Genomic DNA, 20,668 nt, shown 5'->3' with positions numbered 1-20,668 from the left:
ATTGTTGGGTTCTTCTCTGTATGTGTTATTGTAGGGGCTACCTTACAATATAAAGCGCCTTGAGACAACTGTTGTTGTGATTTGGCGCTGGATAAATAAAATTGAATTGAATTGAACTGAAATGACTGCAGGCTGGCCAGTTCAGCACCCAGATGCTTACACAGCTACAAAGCCATGCTGCTGGAATAGACGCAGTATGAGGTATAATACTTCCCAAAAAAGAGGTTTCACAGACAGGATCACATGTTGCTCTAAAACCTTTTAGCATTGATGATACCTTTCCAGATGTGCAAGATGTCCGTTCCATAGGCAGTGATGCACTCATACCATCAGAGATGCAGCCTTATGAACTACCACTCATAGCAAGCCAGATGGCCCCTCTCTACTCGAGTCTGGACCCTGTGGCTTCCATGTTTTCCAAAAGGAATCATACATTTCAATTTGTCTGACCACAGAGCAGTTTTCCACTTTTCCTCAGTTCGTTTTAAATGAGCTTTGGCCCAGAGGAGTTGGCAGTATTTCTGGCTCATGTTCACATAGGGCTTCTTCATTGCATGATGGACCTTTAACCTGCATTTGTGGATGGCACAGTGAATTTGTTCACAGGAAAGGATTTGTGGAAGTGCTCCCGAGCCCATGCAGTGATTTCCATGGCACGCTGTGCCCCCCCCCCCCCCCCCCCCCCCCCCCCGAGGGCATCAAGATCACAGGCATCCAATATTGATTTTCAACCTTGTCCCTTACAGACAGATTTCCAGAGATTCTCTGAAAACGATGAGATATCCAAATAGTTTTATACTAAGGAACACTGGTCTGAAATTGTTCCATCATTTTTAGATGCAGTTTGTTGCTTCCTTCCATCTTTGCTTCTGAGAAACAGTCTAATGTGTTCTCTTCATACCCAGTCTAGTTACTAAGCTGTTGCCAGCTAATCTAATTAGTTGTGAAACGTTCATCCAGCAAAGTACCACTTACTTTCCGAGCCTTTTGTTGACCCTTTCCCAACGTTTTTGAGACGTGTTGCTGCCATCAAATTCAGAACGAGCTAATATTTTTCATGAAATAGTAAAATGTCTCACTTTAATCATTTGATATATTTTCTGTTCTATTGGCAATAAAATGTGGATTTATGAGTTTTACAAATCAGTGCATTTTACACGATATTTTTGGAACTGGGTTCTTTTTGACTGATTAGATTTATAAAACATAGTGTGGCAGATTATATCAGATGGCGGCACAAAGTGAGGACTGACTGGATAAACTGCCATCCCTCTTGGTTGCTGTCATGAATCAGATTTGGCTTCAGTTTTCCGACCCAGGCTTTGCCAGCTCTGTGCTTAAGTTGGAGAGGACAGATTGGTGACAGCATGCGTTAGAGAGCCACTGTTTTCAGTTTCATTGTTTCCTTTAACTGCTTAGGTTGTGTTGCAGCTTTCTAATTGCCCCCATAAGATATAAAAACTTGAAACTCTGTGTCAGCTTGATATAAAGTTTTAGTTTCGTCCTTGGTTACTGTATTGATGTATCCATCACTACATTACAAAAAGTTCAATTCTCACCAAAAGTGGCTTTCAGTGATCACACTGTGTTTCCTTCTGGGTTAATATAATCTCCTTGTGATCTGCCTAACACTTGTTTTGTCAGTCTGAATTTTTATCAGCCACTTCTCTGTTTCACAATCGTGTCACATTTGGGAGAAAATGTTCTACGGTTGTTCTCGCTCATGTTATCTTTTTGCAAAATCCATTTCTGCCCCAGTGGAAAAGCCAGATGAATCTCCTACCAACAAACATTGTGAATATCGAACATGACAGCCACGACTACTGAGGATTTCCAGCTAAAATATTAACTGCAGTGCTCATTCTGAAGCTCTGTGTAGTCACAACAATTGGAGTACTTGCCCTGACTTGTTTAGCTAGTATCAAAAAATACACATTCAACAACAATCTGTGTAATGATCTCCATACGTATAAATATGTAAAATATTAATATGGTAAATAAACCTGCATTCACTGTTTTTGTTTTATTTTTTCTAACCACTTGGGGGCAGCAGCAGAAGTTGCTGTTGTTATAGTAAATAAATTATTCATTTCAGTTGCTCTAATAGTGTTTTACACAAAAACAACACGAACACATTGTCTTCCTGTGTAGAGTTAATTTAATTCAGACTAAGAGAAGATCATGATGACTTGTTCTTGCTCGTATTCGGACCTCTCACAAGCAGACACAATATGCATGACATCCATCACTCGGCATCAGTGATTGGACTGATTGTTGTGCACTTTAATGCTTTTAGTTATCGTTACTGTGAAACAAAGAGCACATGAAGAAATAACCGATCGCTCGCATTATTAGTAGTTTCTGCAACCCCCACGCTAAGAGCATGTTATGCATTACCGTCATTACCAAATGATTTCCATTAACATCGTCTATACAGATTGATTTTAAGGTTGCTTACACAAATAGCAGCTGGATTTATTAGTAGCATCACTTTCAGATTGTATTTCAGGACTAAAATGAATGAATCATTTTTTCTGGAATGATGCTATGATGCTACTGTTCCTTTGTTTAGTCTTTACCAGTTTTATTTATTTAAATAACATTTTATACATTTGGTGCTTTGTGAAACCAAAACAAACCTGAAAGGATTCTTGGAGCTTTGGAGTGACACCTGTCACCTCACAGCTCTGTTTGTAATGTAAAACTCCATCGCTCCTCGCAGTCGTCCCTGCTGTAATCAGTTTAGCAATATTTTCTATTTAACTGGCATTTTTAGAATTTGTCCAGTCTTATTATTACAGTGCAAACATGAATCCACTGTAGGAGGAACATGACGTGCACTCTGCTGTCAGAAATAGCCTGGGCGATGTTCCAAAACGCTTCACAGCTTTTATTGTCACACAGCACGCTGATACTGTAGATTCAGGTCTGACACACACCTGAACAAATGCCGGTCTCATGTATCCAAACCCCTGTCCACATACAGCAGCTGTTTCAGTGCAAACCCAGTCTCAGGGTTCCAGCCATGATGTGTTTGGATTTGCTCAACCCTGAGAGATACACGAACACAAAGAGTGACATTTAGAGAGACGGGTCAGCATCGCTCTCATGCAGATTAGTGAATCCCGCTGTGGCTGATACAGCGAGGAGCGTGAACAGAATGGCCAGCAGACGCCGAGAAGAGCTGAGTGACATCAGCACCACCGAGCTCGAGTCTTGTTTGCATGCCAGCTCATTACACTTGGAAACAATACCCGTGCTGTCAAACCCTGTTCTTAGCTTTTCTCTATTCTCTCCAGCCACTTATCACAGATTTCATTTTCCAGACAGAGTGACATGAAAAATGCCCCAAAGCCCACCAAACCTCCTGTGTTTGAACACACGCAAGCACACAAAGGAGTGACTGGTAGAGAGGGATGGAAAGAGCAAAGGAGCAGGAAAGAGAACAATGAATTTATTTGGTTCTAATGTGAGTTTTGGCAGAGCTGGCATGCTAATGCAGTGTTACAAATTAAGATCCCAGTTGTATTGTGCTACAGTGTGCCAAGGGGAGGCTGGGAGTTTGACTTCACAGGCCTGAGAGGATGAGTTCAGGTTTGGTCGCCGTGGCAGCTGGAGCCACCAACACTTGCGCTGTGTGTTTATCCACCGACGGTGCCAGATGTGATTCTCAGAGGAAACCGTGCAGGCAGCGGAAGGATCGCACATCCTGCAAAGGCAAACACGGCGGGATCACAACACAAACTCACATGTGCATACAAAATTTATTTTTCTCCTCTTCTGCTGCACGTGCCACAAAGCAATGAAAATAATTTATATACAGCACTTTTATACAATTCAATATGATTAATATATTAATAAATAAAACTTTGAAGTCATTTCATTCTTGAGTTAACTTGCAACAAATCATCCGCCTGCAAAGATGCTTCGAAGAGCTTTTTTCAACCTTTAATAGCAGAATGTTTATGTGTTTGCTCTGCAAATGAATTCTTTATTTGCTAAATTTGAGCAAATTAAAGAGCATCAATTATTGTTTGGTAAAACTAGTCTTTCTGCTTAACTGGTCAGACAAAGCTTTAGGAAGCAGTGACATGAAGAGAGTAAACACTAGTGCTTAATCTGAGAGAAATGATTCAAAGAACATTTGTGAAACTGTGTCATTAGAAGTAATACTTGGAAGTAAACAGACACAATATAGTGACTGTCCTGTCCTTTTTATGTACTATAAAGCTGTTTTGTGCCAACAATGCAAAGATGAGCAACCTTGTAATCTTGCTGTCGACTTAAGTTATATAAAGTATATCTGTATAAAAAGGCATAGTTAGTGTTTAAGTTAAGAACACGTAAACTAGTTGAAAATTATCTTCCATCTCTTGTGAACTAAGATCACAAATCACACTGGATTTCCTGACTGAACTTGTTTTGTTTGAATGCTCATGAATCCGTTTCAGGTTTGGAAATAGAAGGTGGTGTTTAAACATCGGGCAGGTGTTGCAGAAGAAGCTAAAGAAAGGCTGACAGCTCTCAAACATACCTGAAACAGTGTTTTGTTGAGGTCAACCTCTGCCTAACTGAGACGTGGATAACTGCTGGTGATTCCAGAACTTTTGCCTTCAGACTGCTGCTCTTTTAATGTCCAACACACATCTGATCGAGGTGGAGGAGTTGCGACCATCTTCAGAAATCGCTACAGGTGTAAACAGGTTTCATTCAAATTTTATTTTTCCAGTTTTGAGCTGTTGCTATTTGAAATAGCCTGTTCTCCCCCTGTACTGTGCAAAATAATATACAGGGCCCCAAAATACAGTAAGGACTTTATAATGGAATTTGCTGCATTTCTGACTGAAGTCACGATAAAATATGACTCCTTTCTTATTGTCAGGGATTTTAATATTCACGTGTGCTGTCTAGAAAAGTGCATGGTTAAAGACTTTTTGAATCTTACTGATTCTTTTAATTTAGTTCGATGTTCTGCACCCACACAACAGTGTGGCCACACTCTCGATCTAGTTTTAGTGCACGCATTGCCTGCTTTTAATCTGAAAGTCTCTGACCCTGTTTTCTCTGATGCCGGTTCTGTTTGACATCTCTTTGTCTAGAAATGGATTCAGGGGGCATGTCCCTGTTCAGCCATCTCGTTTGTTAAATTCTTTCACTGCAGCACAGTTCTCCACCTACTATACTCAGTTCTCTATTCCTGACACACTCCAAAACGTAGAGGAACTCAGTTCTTGGTTTCATACCTTGGCTATTGTTGCCTCTCTAAAAATCAGGCATCCTAAGACTAAGTTTGAACCCTGGTTGAACGATGAAGCCCGTGCTGTGAGGCCTGAAACCTGGCCTAGATACAAACACTGTTGAAAACTTTAGACCAATATCTAAGCTGCCCTTTTTATCTAAAGTCTTGGAAAAAGTAGCAAGTAACCAATTGATCCCGTACTTGAATGCGCAAAATATTCAGGAGATTTTCCAATCTGGTTTTAAAGCAATGCATAGCACTGAATCAGCACTTTTAAGAATTTTTAATGATATATTTTTATCATGTGATTCTGGTGAAAGGCTCATCTTACTCGATTTAACTGCTGCATTTGACACTGAAGACGATGAAATTTTAATCTCGCATTTGGAGCAGTGTGTCGGTGTAACAGGTGTGGCTCTGAAATGGTTCAGGTCTTACTTAACAAATCAAACCTTTTCAGTTCACTTAGGAAACTGTGAGTCCTCCCGTGCTCCGCTGTCTCATGGAGTAGCGCATGGTTCCATTCTGGGTCCCATCCTGTTTTCACTGTATTTACCTCCCTTGGGCTCAATTTTTAGGAGACACAGACTCTCTTTTCACTGTTATGCAGATGACTGCCAGATTTATGTTCCTCTTAAAAAGAAAGATGTGTCGTCTGTAAATCTTTACAAACGTGTCTGGAGGACGTCAAGTCCTGGTTGGCGCTAAACTTTCTTTGTTTTAATGATTCTAAGACTGAAGTAATGGTGTTCATACCTGCCTCCACTGCTGTTCAGTGTGTTGATTTGCAAACCCTGAAATCATTTTGTAAACCAGAGATTGTTAATCTGGGTTTTAAAATGGATCCTGAACTTAAGCTTGAAAGCCAGATCGGGTCGGTTGTACAGTCTAGTTTCTTTCATCTGAGGCAGCTGGCCAAAATTAAGCACTTTCTGGATTACGGCTGGATTATTATTATTATGGGGTGAGTCGACCTTCTGCTTTTCGACTGCAGCTAGTTCAGAATGCCGCTGCACGTCTTTTAACTGGCACTCGTAGATGCGAGCATATCACCCAGTTTTATATTCACTTCACTGGCTGCCCGTGCAATTTAGGATCCTTTTTAAGCTGCTTTTATTTGTTTTTAAATGTTTGTCCAATGCTGCCCCTCTGTACCTCTCTGAGCTTCTTCATCCATACATACCTTCGCGGTCCCTCAGGTGGGCAGACCAGCTCCTCCTGAGCGTGCCCAGGACTAATCGTAAGCTCAGAGGGGATCGGGCGTTTGCTGTGGCAGCACCAAAACTGTTGATTGACATGTTAGTAGATATCGAGGTCTACAGATTAGTGGATATTGGATCAGTTCTCTTAGTCATCATGTTTGGGTGAAAAGATGTGAAGCAACTTTTCAAACAGCCAGATCATCAGTGCCAGACAGTCTGGTGGGAGCATCGCTGAGGTGGCTTGAGGAGTGCAGCTGGTCAGCTTGATCTGTGGGATTTTACAGGATCTGCTGCTGACATCTTGCTGCCAGAAATGCTGGGCACTTCCATTCATTCAGCCACTGGGTGTGTCGTATGGCAGCACACAGCAACAAGCATTTCTCTCCTCATTTATGCAAATAGTGAAATTCAATCATGTGACTATTGTCCACGGTCAATCATAATCACCGTTTTTTATTTGGATTATTAGTAGGTTGTTAAAACTTTTATTTCATGTATAATTATTATTGAAGCTCATCTCCTTTTCTTCATCCTAATGGCATCATGGTCATTGTGTACTTCACCAGAAAGGCTCCTGGTCCCCTGGGTGGGGCCTTTCTGCATGAAGTTTGTGTGTGTTCCTTTTGTTTGCATGACTTTCCTCCACGAACTTCAAAGACTTGCATTGTAGGTTAATTATCATCTACTTCACATCGATGGCTATGTGTATGAGCTAAAGCACTTAATGTGTACAGAGACGGACTGTCTTTAAATGAAAATTTAAAGAACTTTGAGGGGTCATTAAATCAGCACAATATAAAAATGTCAGTTGTTCCATTTCATCTTTTATACCTAGGACTTCACCAAAAAACAAGTTCTTTACAAGTGCTTTCAGAACAGACTGAAACGTAAGCCCCTAGAACTTTGAATTTGCCCTCACAAGCATACTTGAAGTGCTTTAGATTAATGAGCTATATTTGGCTTTCGTTGAATCCGCCCCATGCCAGCCTTCTCTCCTCAGGGAAGCAGACTCTCCTGACTCACTCACAGCCTGCTTCCCGGCCATGAATTGGATGTGATTGGTCAGTGTTAAAGCGCAAATAACCTCACCTGCTGATACTTTGTTACCATTCTGTGCTATTAGTCTCACAATCTCTTTTAGCACTTTGCACCATGCTGCTGCATAATTGCGTTCTTGCGTCTGGTCAACAAAATGCTGCTTCTCTCAGTGTGCTCATGCACCTTAAGTTTGAGGTATGGTTTAAGATGCCTTTGTTTTGATAAAATCAGATTAAAGCCACACTGTTGTATCTAACTTGTAGTGGCTCCACAGTGTTGCGGTTTATGTGTTTGCCTAGGAAGGGAAATATCCCCTGGTTTGGTCCTGACAGGAGGCACGTGTGTTAGAAATGTTACCTCTGCCTGCATCACTCACATTGTCGTGGCTTCTGTTTTTCCATCTCTTCAGTGCAGCTCTTCCCTGTAAAGCAGCCACATTGCAAAACTCATTTCAGTAAAAGTGTTTGTCTATAGCTTGAAGAAACGCTGGTGTGCTGTGTTTCAGGGGGACTCGCTGCGGACCAACATCCAGCTGGATTTTGGTGACGGCACAGCAGTTTCATACTCCAATCTGAGCTGGACCGAGGAAGGGATCAAGCACGTCTACAAGTCTGCCGGAATATTCCGTGTCACGGCGTTTGCAGAGAACACGCTCGGTTACGACACCACGACACTCTACCTGCACGTCACATGTAAGTGTCCACACTGTCACAAACACAACGCGTGCTGTTGCTTTCAACTGAAATCCTCTCTGAGAAGATGACTGCTGCTGTTCACTCTCTGTTTCATCGACATAAGAGACAAAACTGTCGATGCCGTCATCTGAGTCAACTTTTAGTTTGCACTCAAAGCAGTTAACTTAGTGCCCAGAAGCAGAGTGTTAGTAGACTTTTAATACTTTGTTTGCTTTTCAGGCCACAAAGCATTACTGATAAACACAGATGTGTATGACTACGTCCATGAACATCAGTTAATGATGCGTTTCCTGTCTGTATACAGTGTGTTAAGATAGGAGAATGTTTATAATGTAGGAACAGAATGAGACTTTACAAACTGAACGGTCTGTAAAATCTCATTTTAAAAGCTCTGTTTTATTCTGACCCAGACGTGCTCATATTCTGTTATTGATTTGGTACAATGCACACACATACCCACTAAAGTTGTGTTAGGTAAGATGATAAAATGTTCAGATTTCACCCTCCAGCATGAACAGTAAGGTTGAAAGAAGGTTACACCAGGATGTAGCAAAGAGTTGTTAAAGATGGGTCAGTTTATTGGCACTGGTAAAGGGGTTAAAAAGAGAAATGTACATTTTTGTTGTTAAGAATATAATTTTATGTAAATTCACAAATACTGTTATGTTAAAAGAATATAGAAATTCTAATGTGCTTTTTGGTATTTTGGGCTTCCGGCACACTGTAAATATGTGGTTATGTAGTTGAGGAGTCAGAAGCAACACAGGTTTCTGACCGAGTCCCGCCATGTTAATTTAAACCTTCATTAAACATCTCTTTTGAAAGAAAAGTACCCGGTCTTGCTCGTGTTTCAAATGCCTGTTGCTGGACTGACTTCTAAAGGTGGTACAGAAGAGTGAAACAGAGCCTTTGTTGTATCATATTTGATACATTGGGCATTTTTGGCAACTTTTTTGTTAACAACAATGTTAGTTTTAGACCAAACAAAGAGTTTTGTCAATAACATTTTGAAATTATGGAAGGTATTGATCAGAGAGACAGATCTCAGAAACTCGTATCAAATATGATACAAGGGACATTAAAGGGTTAAGAAGAGAGGTGATGATTAATGAGCAGCAATCCAACTTCCTGCTGAGAAACAGCACTGCAGATGCAATGTTTGTTTCGAGAGTGTTGATGAACAAATGTAGATGACGTCAGAAGAGCCTCACTGTGTATTTGGAGATCAAGAGAAAGCGTATGACAGGGTGCCAAGAGAGAAACTGTGGTACTGCATGAATACGTCAGGAGCAAAGCGCAGAGTATGTGAAGGGCTGCAGGACATGTATGAGAACAGAGGGATGGTGGTGAGGTGTGCAGTGAGTGACAGATGGGTTCAAAGTAGGGGTGGGATTACATCAGGGATGCTCTGAGCCCTGCTTGTTTGCAGTGGGGATGGACAGGCTGACAGATGAGGTCAGGCAGGAGTCTCTGTGGACTCTGATGTTTGCCAAAGACATTGTGGTCTGTAGTGAGAGTAGGGAGCCTGGAGAAAAGAGGAATTAAAGGCTGTAGATGCAAGACAGAATAATTCAATTTGATTTGCAAGTCCAAAGACATGCAGCTTGTGGGGATAGGTTAATTGGATAATCCAAATTGCCACTAGGTGTGAATGTGAGTGCGAATGGTTGTCTGTCCCTGTGTGTTGGCCCTGCAACAGACTGGCGACCTGTCCAGGGTTCAGTTTTATTTATATAACGCCAAATAAGGACAACAGTCACCTCAATGTGATATGTGAGAATGTACATGTGTGAGAATGATGGGGAGACAACTGCAACAGTGGAGATGGATGACCGTCGAAAGCAACGTACAGGAGAGAGGTGAAGAAGAGAGTGCAGACAGGGTGGAGTGGGTGGAGACGAGTGAGAGGAAGGATATCAGAAAAGAATGAAAGGGAAGGTTTAGGTTTAGGATGATAGTATGACCTGCCATCAGTCAGTATGGTTTAGAGATGGTAGCACTGGGAAAAACATGGGAGGCTGAGCTGGAGGTACTGAGATGGAGAGATGAGATGGTTTGGACATGTGCAGAGCTGGGATTGTGAATATGATGGACAAAAATGTTGAATTTGGGCAGGAGAAATAGAGGGAAACCACAGAGAAGATTCAGGGATGTAGCGAAGGAGGCTTTAGAGGGTTGGCGTGACAGAGGAGGATGCTGGGACAGGGTGTGATGGAGGAAGAGGATCTGCTGTGATTTGTTTGTTTTTCCTTTTTTTAATTATTTAGACAAAAGAGTTGATCGCCTGGATATCACCCACCCAGCCAACATTAGCTTTGCTACTTAAGACCAGAATACTTTCTGAAGACATGAAGACGTTTGTGTCAGAGTCAGTAATGTTGGGACATGACTGTTGGTTCATATAAATGATGTAGTGTTGCTCACTATTTATACTGGAGATGGAAGAGAGACCTTCAGGCAATAGCAGGGATTTTTGTAGAAAGTCGCTGCTTCCTGTCTTCAAATAAATGAGAGAAAGCCTTTAGATGGATGGTCAGATGCAGTCCTTTTGGACATCAGCAATAAAAAAAAACATCAAATGAAATTAAGTCACTTAATGCATTTTTTTGATCAGCAGTAAAATGTTTTTTCAGATGTGGATTTCACGGTACTTAGCTCCAGGTGGTATATTCGTTCACCTGAACGGCAACCACACTGTTGATCCACGCTAAACTCATTTCAAGTGAACTGTGCTCACCTATACAGGGTTTGTAATACAGCAGCTGTGATAAACAAGTTTTGGGAAAAAGGTCATAATAAACTTGCTTATGCAAGGTTTTACTGTGAGGAACAAACAGAGAAGTGAGCTTTTAAGGCCACTGCAGCTAATAGGCAGTTATCTGAGGATACGGCATCACAACAATGGATTACTTTTAAAGTGGAGCAGGTTTTACGCAGCAGCACAAATAACAAATTACTGGATCGTCATGCCTTCTAGCTTCTGTTCAGACAGCAACAAAACAGTGTATCACTTTAACTTTCCATGGAAATTATTCAAGCTGCTTTCTGTAAGTGTTGAATTGTCTCTCTGTTATTTTTGCTGATTTTTTTCAGTCAATTTTTTTTTCCAACAATATCTTTATTATTTTTTTTTACATTTTAATGACTTACAAACAGTCCAACATTCTAAATACTACATGTTTTCAGTCAATTTTAATTTAACCTCCTAAATTAAAAGTCAGCCAGCCTGCGCTGTATGTATATATTTCTGACAGGAACAATTTCAGCTGGATTTATTTCACAGTGTAGGTGATGCTTTCAGGGAGAAACGCCAAAAAGATTTCTCAGCTGAGCATATTTAATACCAAACGATTCTCTCACCTTCTCCCATTCATACAAAGATACAGTACACACACACACACACACACACACACACACACACACACACACACGCAGCATCTGAAGTTGGGGATAAAGATTAGTTCTGCTTAAACAGGATGAGCGCTAATAGAAGCCTCGGAGAAATGAGCACTACACAAACCTTTCGTTGGAGTTTTTCCATAAAAACAGTGTATTACATTTGTCCATGGCAGCAAACTTCATCTCTACGATTAGTGTAAACCATCCCAGACCCCTGTCAGGTCCCACTAGGTTCTTAGTGGGGAGGTTTGCAGTATTACCCAGAAGGTATTATGTCAAAAAATTCATGATGGTGTCAACATTTTTGGGAGTTTTTTGCTCGTCAGCACTAGTATCAGAGTGAAATGGTTCTGTTTTCTGTCAAACAATAATGTTACATATGTGCAAAAAATAGCTAAACTATCTGTTTGCCTGCTATATGTTTCATCTACATTTTCACAGACAGTAGCTGTCACCTGAAGTTTGCTCCTGTCACGTTACACCAGAATAAATATCTCAGAGTTGATGACATGAGACATTGGGAGTAGAGCTTATTCCTTCATGGAAAATTCAGGTCAGATGAATGAGTACTAGCACTGAAAATATATAAATAGTGTTAACTTATTAAAAGAAACCAGCAAACGTCCACTCCTGTTTCTTAAAGAATAAAAGGCGGGGTTTGTATTTAAAGACATTCACTTTTCTGGCTCAGCTGCAGTTTTGTTGAACTCTGACTGCTTCACACTGTGACAATTGGTCAGAAATGTAAAATGCAGTAAGAAAAGTCCAAACTATCCAAGTAAACATGTCAGTTGCGTCTCTTAATAGTCACGCAGCTTGATGGAAGCAGGCAGTGTGTGCAGCTACAGGTTAAATTTGGTATATCCTCCTCCAAATCACTCCACAGATCTTTTTAAGATTTAAGCTAATTAAGAAAAGTCACAAAGTGTGGTTTTGACGTTTTCAAAAGTTTGCCTTTATGCTTTGTAGATTAGAGATTAGATAAAACTTTATTAATCTCTCAGGTGGATTCCTCTGGGAAATTCGTTACGGGCAATTGCAAAGAGCAAAACTTACATTACAAGTGCTAGCACATGGTCCACTTTGGTGGGGTTCCAGTTTGTCACGTACCTCCCAGTCTTGGTAATTTGGCACGCTCAGCCGGGTTCAAACGCTCAGGCAGCCTTTCCAGTGCAGGAGGACGGACATTACACAGGAGAAGATGAATGGAACAGCTGGAAAAGATGAGGCATTTTGCAGAGAAACCTCAGCAATCATTTTGTCACCGGGGCGCTTCTTCCTATCGCAGCGCTAAGACGGTGATCTTTACTGAGTCGCTCTCATTGAGAGGACGACTGCGGCGAGTCAAGCCTTCGTTAAATCGTTAGTATAAATGTTTACTGTGTTGATGTCATAGTTCACATGAATATCAGTCTCAAAGTTAGTTTAACCTGCTTTCTGGAATAGACCCAGGTGGACCTTCACTATAATAATTTATAGTGTACATAAATATAAATGAGTGTTATCCAACTGGGCATCTTTGGATCATTAGAGTTCTGTCTGTGATGCTCCTTAGCTTATAATATAAAGTGCCTCGAGATGTCTGTTGTTGTTCCATATAAATAAAACTGAATTTTCTGTTAGATGATTATAAAGAAGTGCATAAAGTGGATTTTGTGGTGTGGAGATAATAAAGAACAAAAAAAATAGAACTGTTTAATTCAACTTATCAGTTTATCAAACCATAATGTGCAGAAATGCAAACTCTATTTAAAACCCTTGTTTTGCCACAGAGAAAGCAATTACTTCTGTCAACTGTTTAAAAACACAGCACAGCAGGCAGAAAGAAAACTCTTCCATTTGCTGATTATTTTCTCTCCAAAATACAAGGCTGGAATAATTTAAAACAAACATGCGCCCAACTTAGAATAGTCATTATTAAGAAATGTACCGTCACAACTCGGATGAAGAAATAAATATGAATATGAATGAGAACAAGATCACATGAACATACAGTGTTTCATCTTCTGCCATCGCAGTGTGTGCATGGTTATAACAGGCCGCCATATATGTCTCACCTATTAGGCAGTCTCATTACACCTGCCAGCAGACTCGCACAGCCTAATTGGGAAGGTCTGTCTGACATGCATCGCAGTGATTGCAGTATAGAATTAGGCAATAAACTGCAGGGGGGCTTCTATTACTTAGAAGCTGTTACATCATTTGATTGTCACACTGATAGATGTGACAATTATCTTGTTTCGAGTGACATAAAAAGTCCCCGACTGTTTAACTGTCCTCATAAAGATAAACTTTCTCAGTAATGTTGGATTGAGTTGCATCAACATGGTTACAGAAGTAAAGGTGTTACATTTTAGAGGATTTTCATCCATCACGTCGTAGTAACGGACACTCGGCTGCACCTTGAGAGTTCCTCACTATGAGTTTATATGATATTTCTTTTCACAGTGTTTGCATTTATCCATTTTTCTTAACCCACTTATTCTGTCCAGAGTTTGGGGGGCTGGGATGGGAGTGTGTCTTTACCCAAACTGCACCAGACATGTAGAGAAACAGAGACAGATGTATTCACCTCAGGTGCAGATCTTTGAACTGTGGGAGGAAACCCGAGTGCACTGAACAAGCTTCGCACCCCATGTACCGCCAACTGCCTTTTTTGTATTTGAGTGAGAAGCACGATCTGAAGTCTGCCTCATTAACTGAATCCGTGTACGATATCAACCCGTCTGTCCTGTTTCTTTCTTAGGTCCAGTGGAGCATGTCCAGCTTCTTGCTCCCTTTGTGGTCATAAGAAACAAGGAAGTGAACATCACAGCGGTGGTCTTACCCAGCCACTCACGCACAGTCACTTACTTCTGGTGGTTAGGAAACAATACTGAGGTAACGTCTGCAAAGAAAGACTCATTAAAGACATTTTCATTGAAATTTCTGTGGCTTGCGATTTAGATTTTAGTTGTTATTTTTTTAAGCTGTATAGTAAGTGCTGCTGTTAGTAGACTGCTTAATATAAATGCTCTTATCTGTGCTTGAGAAGTGTTTTTAATGTTTAAGAAGAACAAAGCAACAAAAGAGAGATCCAGAGCCAAGTCCTCAAAAGTGATAGAACATGTCTCGTGTGCTTAGAGCACGCTCAGGTTAACATTAGCTGAAAGGTCGTCTCGTGTCTTAATCACATAGTGATGCTTGGTCAGGATCTCTCGGCATCACATTTTTACACTCATTATGTATTAAAAAGCCAATTAGTGTCATTTTTGATTGGACAGGGCAGATTGACAGGCTTAATACAGAGCTAATAAACTTGTGTAGGACCTCAGGTTTGATGCTTGTATTATAGAAATTACTATGATAATGAATCAGAACCAAGACTCACACGTTTGTCCGGTTGTTAGGTGATGATGATGAACCCTGCTTCCGGGTCCAAACTACTCTGTGTTTATTAAGGCTGTTGTGTTTCTAACAGGTTTTAATGTTTTGTATCTTGTTCTATTTAATCTGAACAAGAACCTAAAAACAGTCAGTGATCACTGTCGGCCTCTCTGAGTTTGGTTGATTGAATCTTTATTTTGAACATGTTGAAAAAGTACAACAACATAGAATTAAAACCAGACAAACAAACAAAGCAAAACAAAAGGAAAATGAGCAACCACAAATAACTTTCATGTTCAAAAAGGAGCAGGAAGAAGCATAAGCTTATTTAATCCCACCCCCTTTTCCACTATCTAGTAATCAACAGAATACAGAAATCCTCCTTACAATTACATTATATGCCATGTGTTTTTTTTATTATTCATTTTTTTTATATATATATACATATATGTTATACATATGTAAATACACATACGCACATATACACATTTTCACTAACCCCAGTTACACCTCAAAGGATACACAACCTACAGATATATACACCCAAAATACACGTGCACCCACACACAGATGAAAATATTGGACAAGGACACCCTGTAAAATCTCTACCTCCTCCCTGTACCCTGCAAAAACCATCTCCTTAGACTGCTGTTTAAACTGCGCCATGCTTGGACTTTGCTTCATATCTTTACTTAGTCTGTTCCACAGCTTCACTCCACACACAGAGATGCAAAAACCTTTTAATGTTGTACGGATACGAGGATGTTTTAAATTTAATTCCCCCTCAAATTGTATCCCCGTTCTCTTTTAGAAAACAGTTTTAGAATATTGTCAGGAAGCAGGTTATTTATTGCTTTATACATAATTTATGCAGTGAGAAAATGAACCAGATCTGTGAATTTTAGAATTTTTGATTTTAAGAATAGTGGATTTGTATGATCTCTGTAACCAGTTTCATGGATTATCCTTATGGCCCTTTTTTGTAATATAAAGATTGATGATAGCAGACGTTTGTAAGTATTGCCCCAAACCTCTGCACAGTAATTCAAATACGGTGCAATCAGGGAACAATAGAGAATGTGTTTGACTTTACTCAAGATTGAAACACTTCTTCCAATTTTGTTATCTATATGATTTATATGTGACTTCCAGTAATATTTTTTTCCTATAATCAGACCAAGAAACTTATATTCAAATACTCTTTCAATTTCCACACCATCTATATGAATTCGCACTTGCATTTCTAAGGGAATTCCTAAATAAGACTATTTTAGTTTTACTTAGATTTAGCGATAGTTTGTTCCTGTTAAACTATTTTTCAATTTTGCACATTTCTGAAGTAATTGTATCGAGCAACTACTTTAGATTCCCACTAGAACAAAAAATATTTGTGTTGTCTGCAAATAATACTAATTTTTAATACATCAGATGCCTTGTAAACATCATTTATATAAATAATACATTTTGGACCCAGTACAGAGCCCTGTGGAACACCACAAGTAATGTCCAAGCATGATGAGGAATGGACACTCAGCTTCACAAATTGTTTCCTGTCACTTAAATAGTTTTTCACCCAGTGCAGTACAACCCCCCTGATCCCATATCGTTCCAGTTTATTAATTAATATGTCATGATTGATTGTGTCGAATGCTTTTTTAAGATCCAAAAATAGTCCAGCTGCATATTGTTTCTGATCTATAGCATTTATAATATCTTCAATTGATTCGATTAATGCCAGTGATGTTGATCTTTTTGATCGGAATCCATATTGACTGTCAGAGAGTAATTTATGTTTATCTAAGAATTTGTCTAATCGTTTATTAAACAGGTTTTCTAGGATTTTGGAGAATTGTGGAAGTAAAGAAACAGGCCTGTAATTTGTGAAGTGGTGTCTATCCCCAGTTTTATACCACGACACAACTTTAGGTATTTCTGTTTATTATTAGTTTTACTACCACTCTTCATTGTAAAGCTCAGTTTTTAAAACCTTACGATGTAACAGCCCAGCACTTGCAGCAGTATATTAATGACTAACCTCGTATTGTGGATGGGTTATCTCAGTTGTTCTCCTGACTGAAGTTTGGTTCGTTTACAGCATCCTGCAATTGCATTTGTCTCTAACCATCGGGAACCCTCACGTTAACTTTTATCGAGTGGAAAAAAGTTAGCGTTCATCCTTCAGCTTCACTGTGTTTATGTTATGCTAACATAGCTGTATAGCTAGCAATCACGTAGCACATCATTATATACCAGCTAGCCCAACTTCAGTAACCCTACAAACACCACTGCTGTTTAGTTGTCGGTCTCCTTTTATGTTGGAAGTGCTAGCAGAGCTGTACGTTTTCATTGTTCAAGAATCCATCAGTTAGGACATGGTATATCATGTTTAGGTGGAAACTAGCGAGCTAACTCCCTGCTAACTTCAAACTCCATTAAACTTAATAAATCCTGTTTTCATTGATGCCTGCATGTTAAACTTTATAGTTACACCTGGTAAAGCAGCCACACTGATCATTTTATTAAAGAATTTAGACAGTTTTTAACTCTCAGTGATGCTGCAGTGTTCATTTGACTTTGGGACCTGAAGCGGAGTTTGGACCCGGAAGCGGCTGATGACGTTAGACTTAAAGACCAGATTCCTCTTCCACATCTGTTGTGATGTGGCCATGGTAACAATTGCTGGAATTGTTAGAGTATATGTATTTCACTGATTCTGTTTGGATCTGCTTTTTTGTTTTGTTTTTTAAAGCAGAAACAACACTTTTAAGCTACTACCGAAACTATCACTATAATTTCAGTCATCTTTTGTTTGGTAGGGCCTAAACTCTCACTGTGTATACTTATAAATGAGTACCTGTTACAGTTTTTATAACATACTACTTCATGTTCCTCCTCATGAGGGATTTTGGTGCCAAGGTGTGCAGTTTCACCAATGTTACACGTTGAACTTGGAAAGAAATTGGGACATTATTATGTTTACCTGTAACTTAAAAACTGTGCTTGCAGCCGGTGATAACTTTGGATGGAAGCATCTCGCACACCTTTCAGAGTGAGGGAATGCACACCATAACTGTTCAGGTGGCTGCCAGCAACACCATCTTGCAGGACACTAAGACTATAGCAGTCAAAGGTCAGTATTTGTTAACTGTGTTCCCGGAGCTGGTAACAACACATAACTGCAGTTTAATGGGAGGCAGTTAAATACTTTTTATTTAAGTCCTCCAATTTTACTGTTTTCTTTTATTTTTACCCTGTATAAGATGTAAAACAGCTCCTACTTGACTAAAATATATCACATTACTGCTGGAACCTCTAAAGAATATGTCTTCATTTAAAATGAAGTGATCCAGCAGCAAGTATCTGTAAAATGCAATGATTTATTACCAGAGAATGGGTTGGCGTAAAGCTGTGACATTTTCTAATTATCTAGAAGTGCATCTGGTACATTTAGCCAAAGGGAAGTGCGGGGGATATGAGAAAGCCTCTTCTTTTCATCAAGTGTTAACTACCTGAAACTCGACTTGAGCAAAATGACAGTTGGCACAGCTCACTGAGAATAATGCCTTCAGATGGGAGTGAATTAATGGCCGATTCTCCCCTGACTCTCCTCGACAGAATTCTTCAAATCTCTACTTTTATCTTTCTCCCCTAATCTGGACGAGTTCAACCCTGACATACCCGAGTGGAGACAGGATGTGGGGAGAGTAATTAAGAAGGCTCTGCTCCAAGTGAGTGATTTTCATTTTCTCTCTGCTTCCTTCTCTCTTCCTTCCCTTCCATCCTTCCATTTCTCCATCTTGAGATTCTTTCCATTCCATCGTTTTTTCTTTACTCCTACTTTCCGTCTCATCCTGCTATTTCTCAATTATTTCATATACCCCTTTGCGGTCCAATACTCTGGGCTCACTGGTGCAGCGAGAGAACGCCCTCGGCCACCCCGTGATTCATCATCAGACAGGTGTGAAGACGACTCTGCTTTCCTTCTCTCCCGAGACGCCTTCACGAGCGCCGATTTCTTAATTTTAAAGTCAGAAAATGAACTTCAAGCCTAGGAGACCAAGGAGTGACGATACCTGTCACTGTGGCTAATGTGTGTTTGTGTGTGCGCACTTGATCGTAGGAGGTGTGCGAGTGTGTGTGGGAAGCTCACCCATCACTGCTAAGTGCTACTCATCTCCCCATCCACAGCTCATGAATAGAGTGCTGCATTTTTTTGCTGTGCTCTTAGCCATCTTAACAGCGTATCGAGCATTTGGAGCTGCAGGTGGGAGCCTTTGGAGGAACGTTTAAAGTGGTTCAAGGGGAGCTCGTGTGTAACCCGGATAACCCCAGAGTCAGACCTGTGTTTGCGAGCTGATTGTTTTAGCGTTCGCTGTGAATTTCGTGCCGCTTCGCTTCAAGTAATTTGCCTTAAAAGTGATTTTAGCTTTTCTTCATCATGTTGTTTATTAGCAATAACAAGACTCCACTAAAGCAGTTAAGGCTGAACTGATATTAACGATCCTGCGGACAGACTTGTGTTATTTATTCCAACTTGACTCCCTCTTAAATAAATCACTGAAGTTATTGATGTCTTCTCAAGCTATTGAAAGCTTGTGCACTTCACTAATTACCAAAGTTAAATAGAGCTCTGTTGATGCTGGTGTTAATTCACTCATGATTAAACCATTTCAGCATGTGAGAAACGGTGTGGATGTCTGAAGTTTAGGCTCTCAGCTTTTTAGAATCTTTGAAAAGTTCATATTTCAATTTTACCTTTTTCTTGCTACTCAGTTGGATTAATTGTTCCTCCCTTTTTTCTCAGCAATCTAAAACAGTCGAATAAAGTGACCCTGTGAGCCTAAACTTCAACCTTGTTTTTATTTTTATGTATTACTATGATGTCTGTCCCTGAGATGCAATGTCAAATAGTCACCAGTTAAAACTACAAACCCGAGGCTACAGTCCCACACACAGATACACATTCCTGTCTTAATGAGGACACACACAAGTTTTTGTTATGCTGTTTCAGTTTCAATACAAAGCAAACTGCAAAGTTAGAAATAAGAACATTTAACATCTCCACAGTGATTCTGTGGTAGAAACAGGGATGTGTTACCTGTTAGTCGCAGGTCAACAGACATCAGTGTGGCTACTGCGCGATTAGCTTCATGTTAGCATGCTGTCAAACGGCTAATACTGTGTTAGCAGCAGTGGTTGCTTTTTTGGGAGAACAGTTTGTACGCGGTCTTCTTTTTCCTCCATGCAAAAACAGTAAAAGTTATGTTCATATCTTCCTTCCTCAGAAGCTGTTGATGTTTTTAATCTGGTCATGTCTGAGGCCTGCATTGAAATTGCAGCTGCAACTACAAGTGATCAGGAAGGGGCTTCCAGTAAGGAAGTTGTCCAATACTGGGAGATAAATTGTCATAAATTGCAGGGACTGACTTTTTGCACATCTATGTTCCTTCCCGTGCTCTTCGGTCTCAGGATTCTGGATTTCTAAAAGTTCCTAAGGCCAGAAAAAAAGACTATTGGGGAACGTGCTTTTTCTTTTTGTGCCACTTTTTTGTGGAACAACCTCCCTCAACATATTAGGCAGGCATGCTCTGTGGAGGTTTTTAAAGCTAAGCTTAAGACCCACTTGTTCACCCTATCCTATGTCCGTTAGTTTTTAAATTACTATCAGTTTTAACTTATACTGTTTTTTCTGTACTGGATGTATTTATTTTTTAATCTTTTATCTTCGA

General features: G+C 40.0%; 1 protein-coding gene across 1 annotated transcript in view; it reads left to right on the top strand.

Moving 5' to 3' along the window:
- sorcs3a (sortilin related VPS10 domain containing receptor 3a) overlaps nucleotides 1–20,668 on the top strand; it is a 241,215-nt gene that overhangs the window by 201,646 nt on the left and 18,901 nt on the right. The window contains exons 19-22 of the mRNA XM_086297093.1: nucleotides 7,985–8,171; nucleotides 14,320–14,453; nucleotides 17,946–18,069; nucleotides 18,555–18,667. Of these exons, the coding sequence (XP_086153219.1) occupies nucleotides 7,985–8,171; nucleotides 14,320–14,453; nucleotides 17,946–18,069; nucleotides 18,555–18,667 (558 nt within the window). The remainder of the gene's footprint in view (nucleotides 1–7,984; nucleotides 8,172–14,319; nucleotides 14,454–17,945; nucleotides 18,070–18,554; nucleotides 18,668–20,668) is intronic.

This window comes from Aulonocara sp. 'chitande type north' Nkhata Bay, linkage group LG6 (genome assembly GCF_057382095.1).
Source record: "Aulonocara sp. 'chitande type north' Nkhata Bay isolate Kocher_YH1m ecotype deep benthic linkage group LG6, A_spYH_male_GT1.1, whole genome shotgun sequence".
Lineage (NCBI taxonomy): Eukaryota > Metazoa > Chordata > Actinopteri > Cichliformes > Cichlidae > Aulonocara > Aulonocara sp. 'chitande type north' Nkhata Bay.
This window is presented reverse-complemented; position numbering and strand designations above follow the sequence as displayed.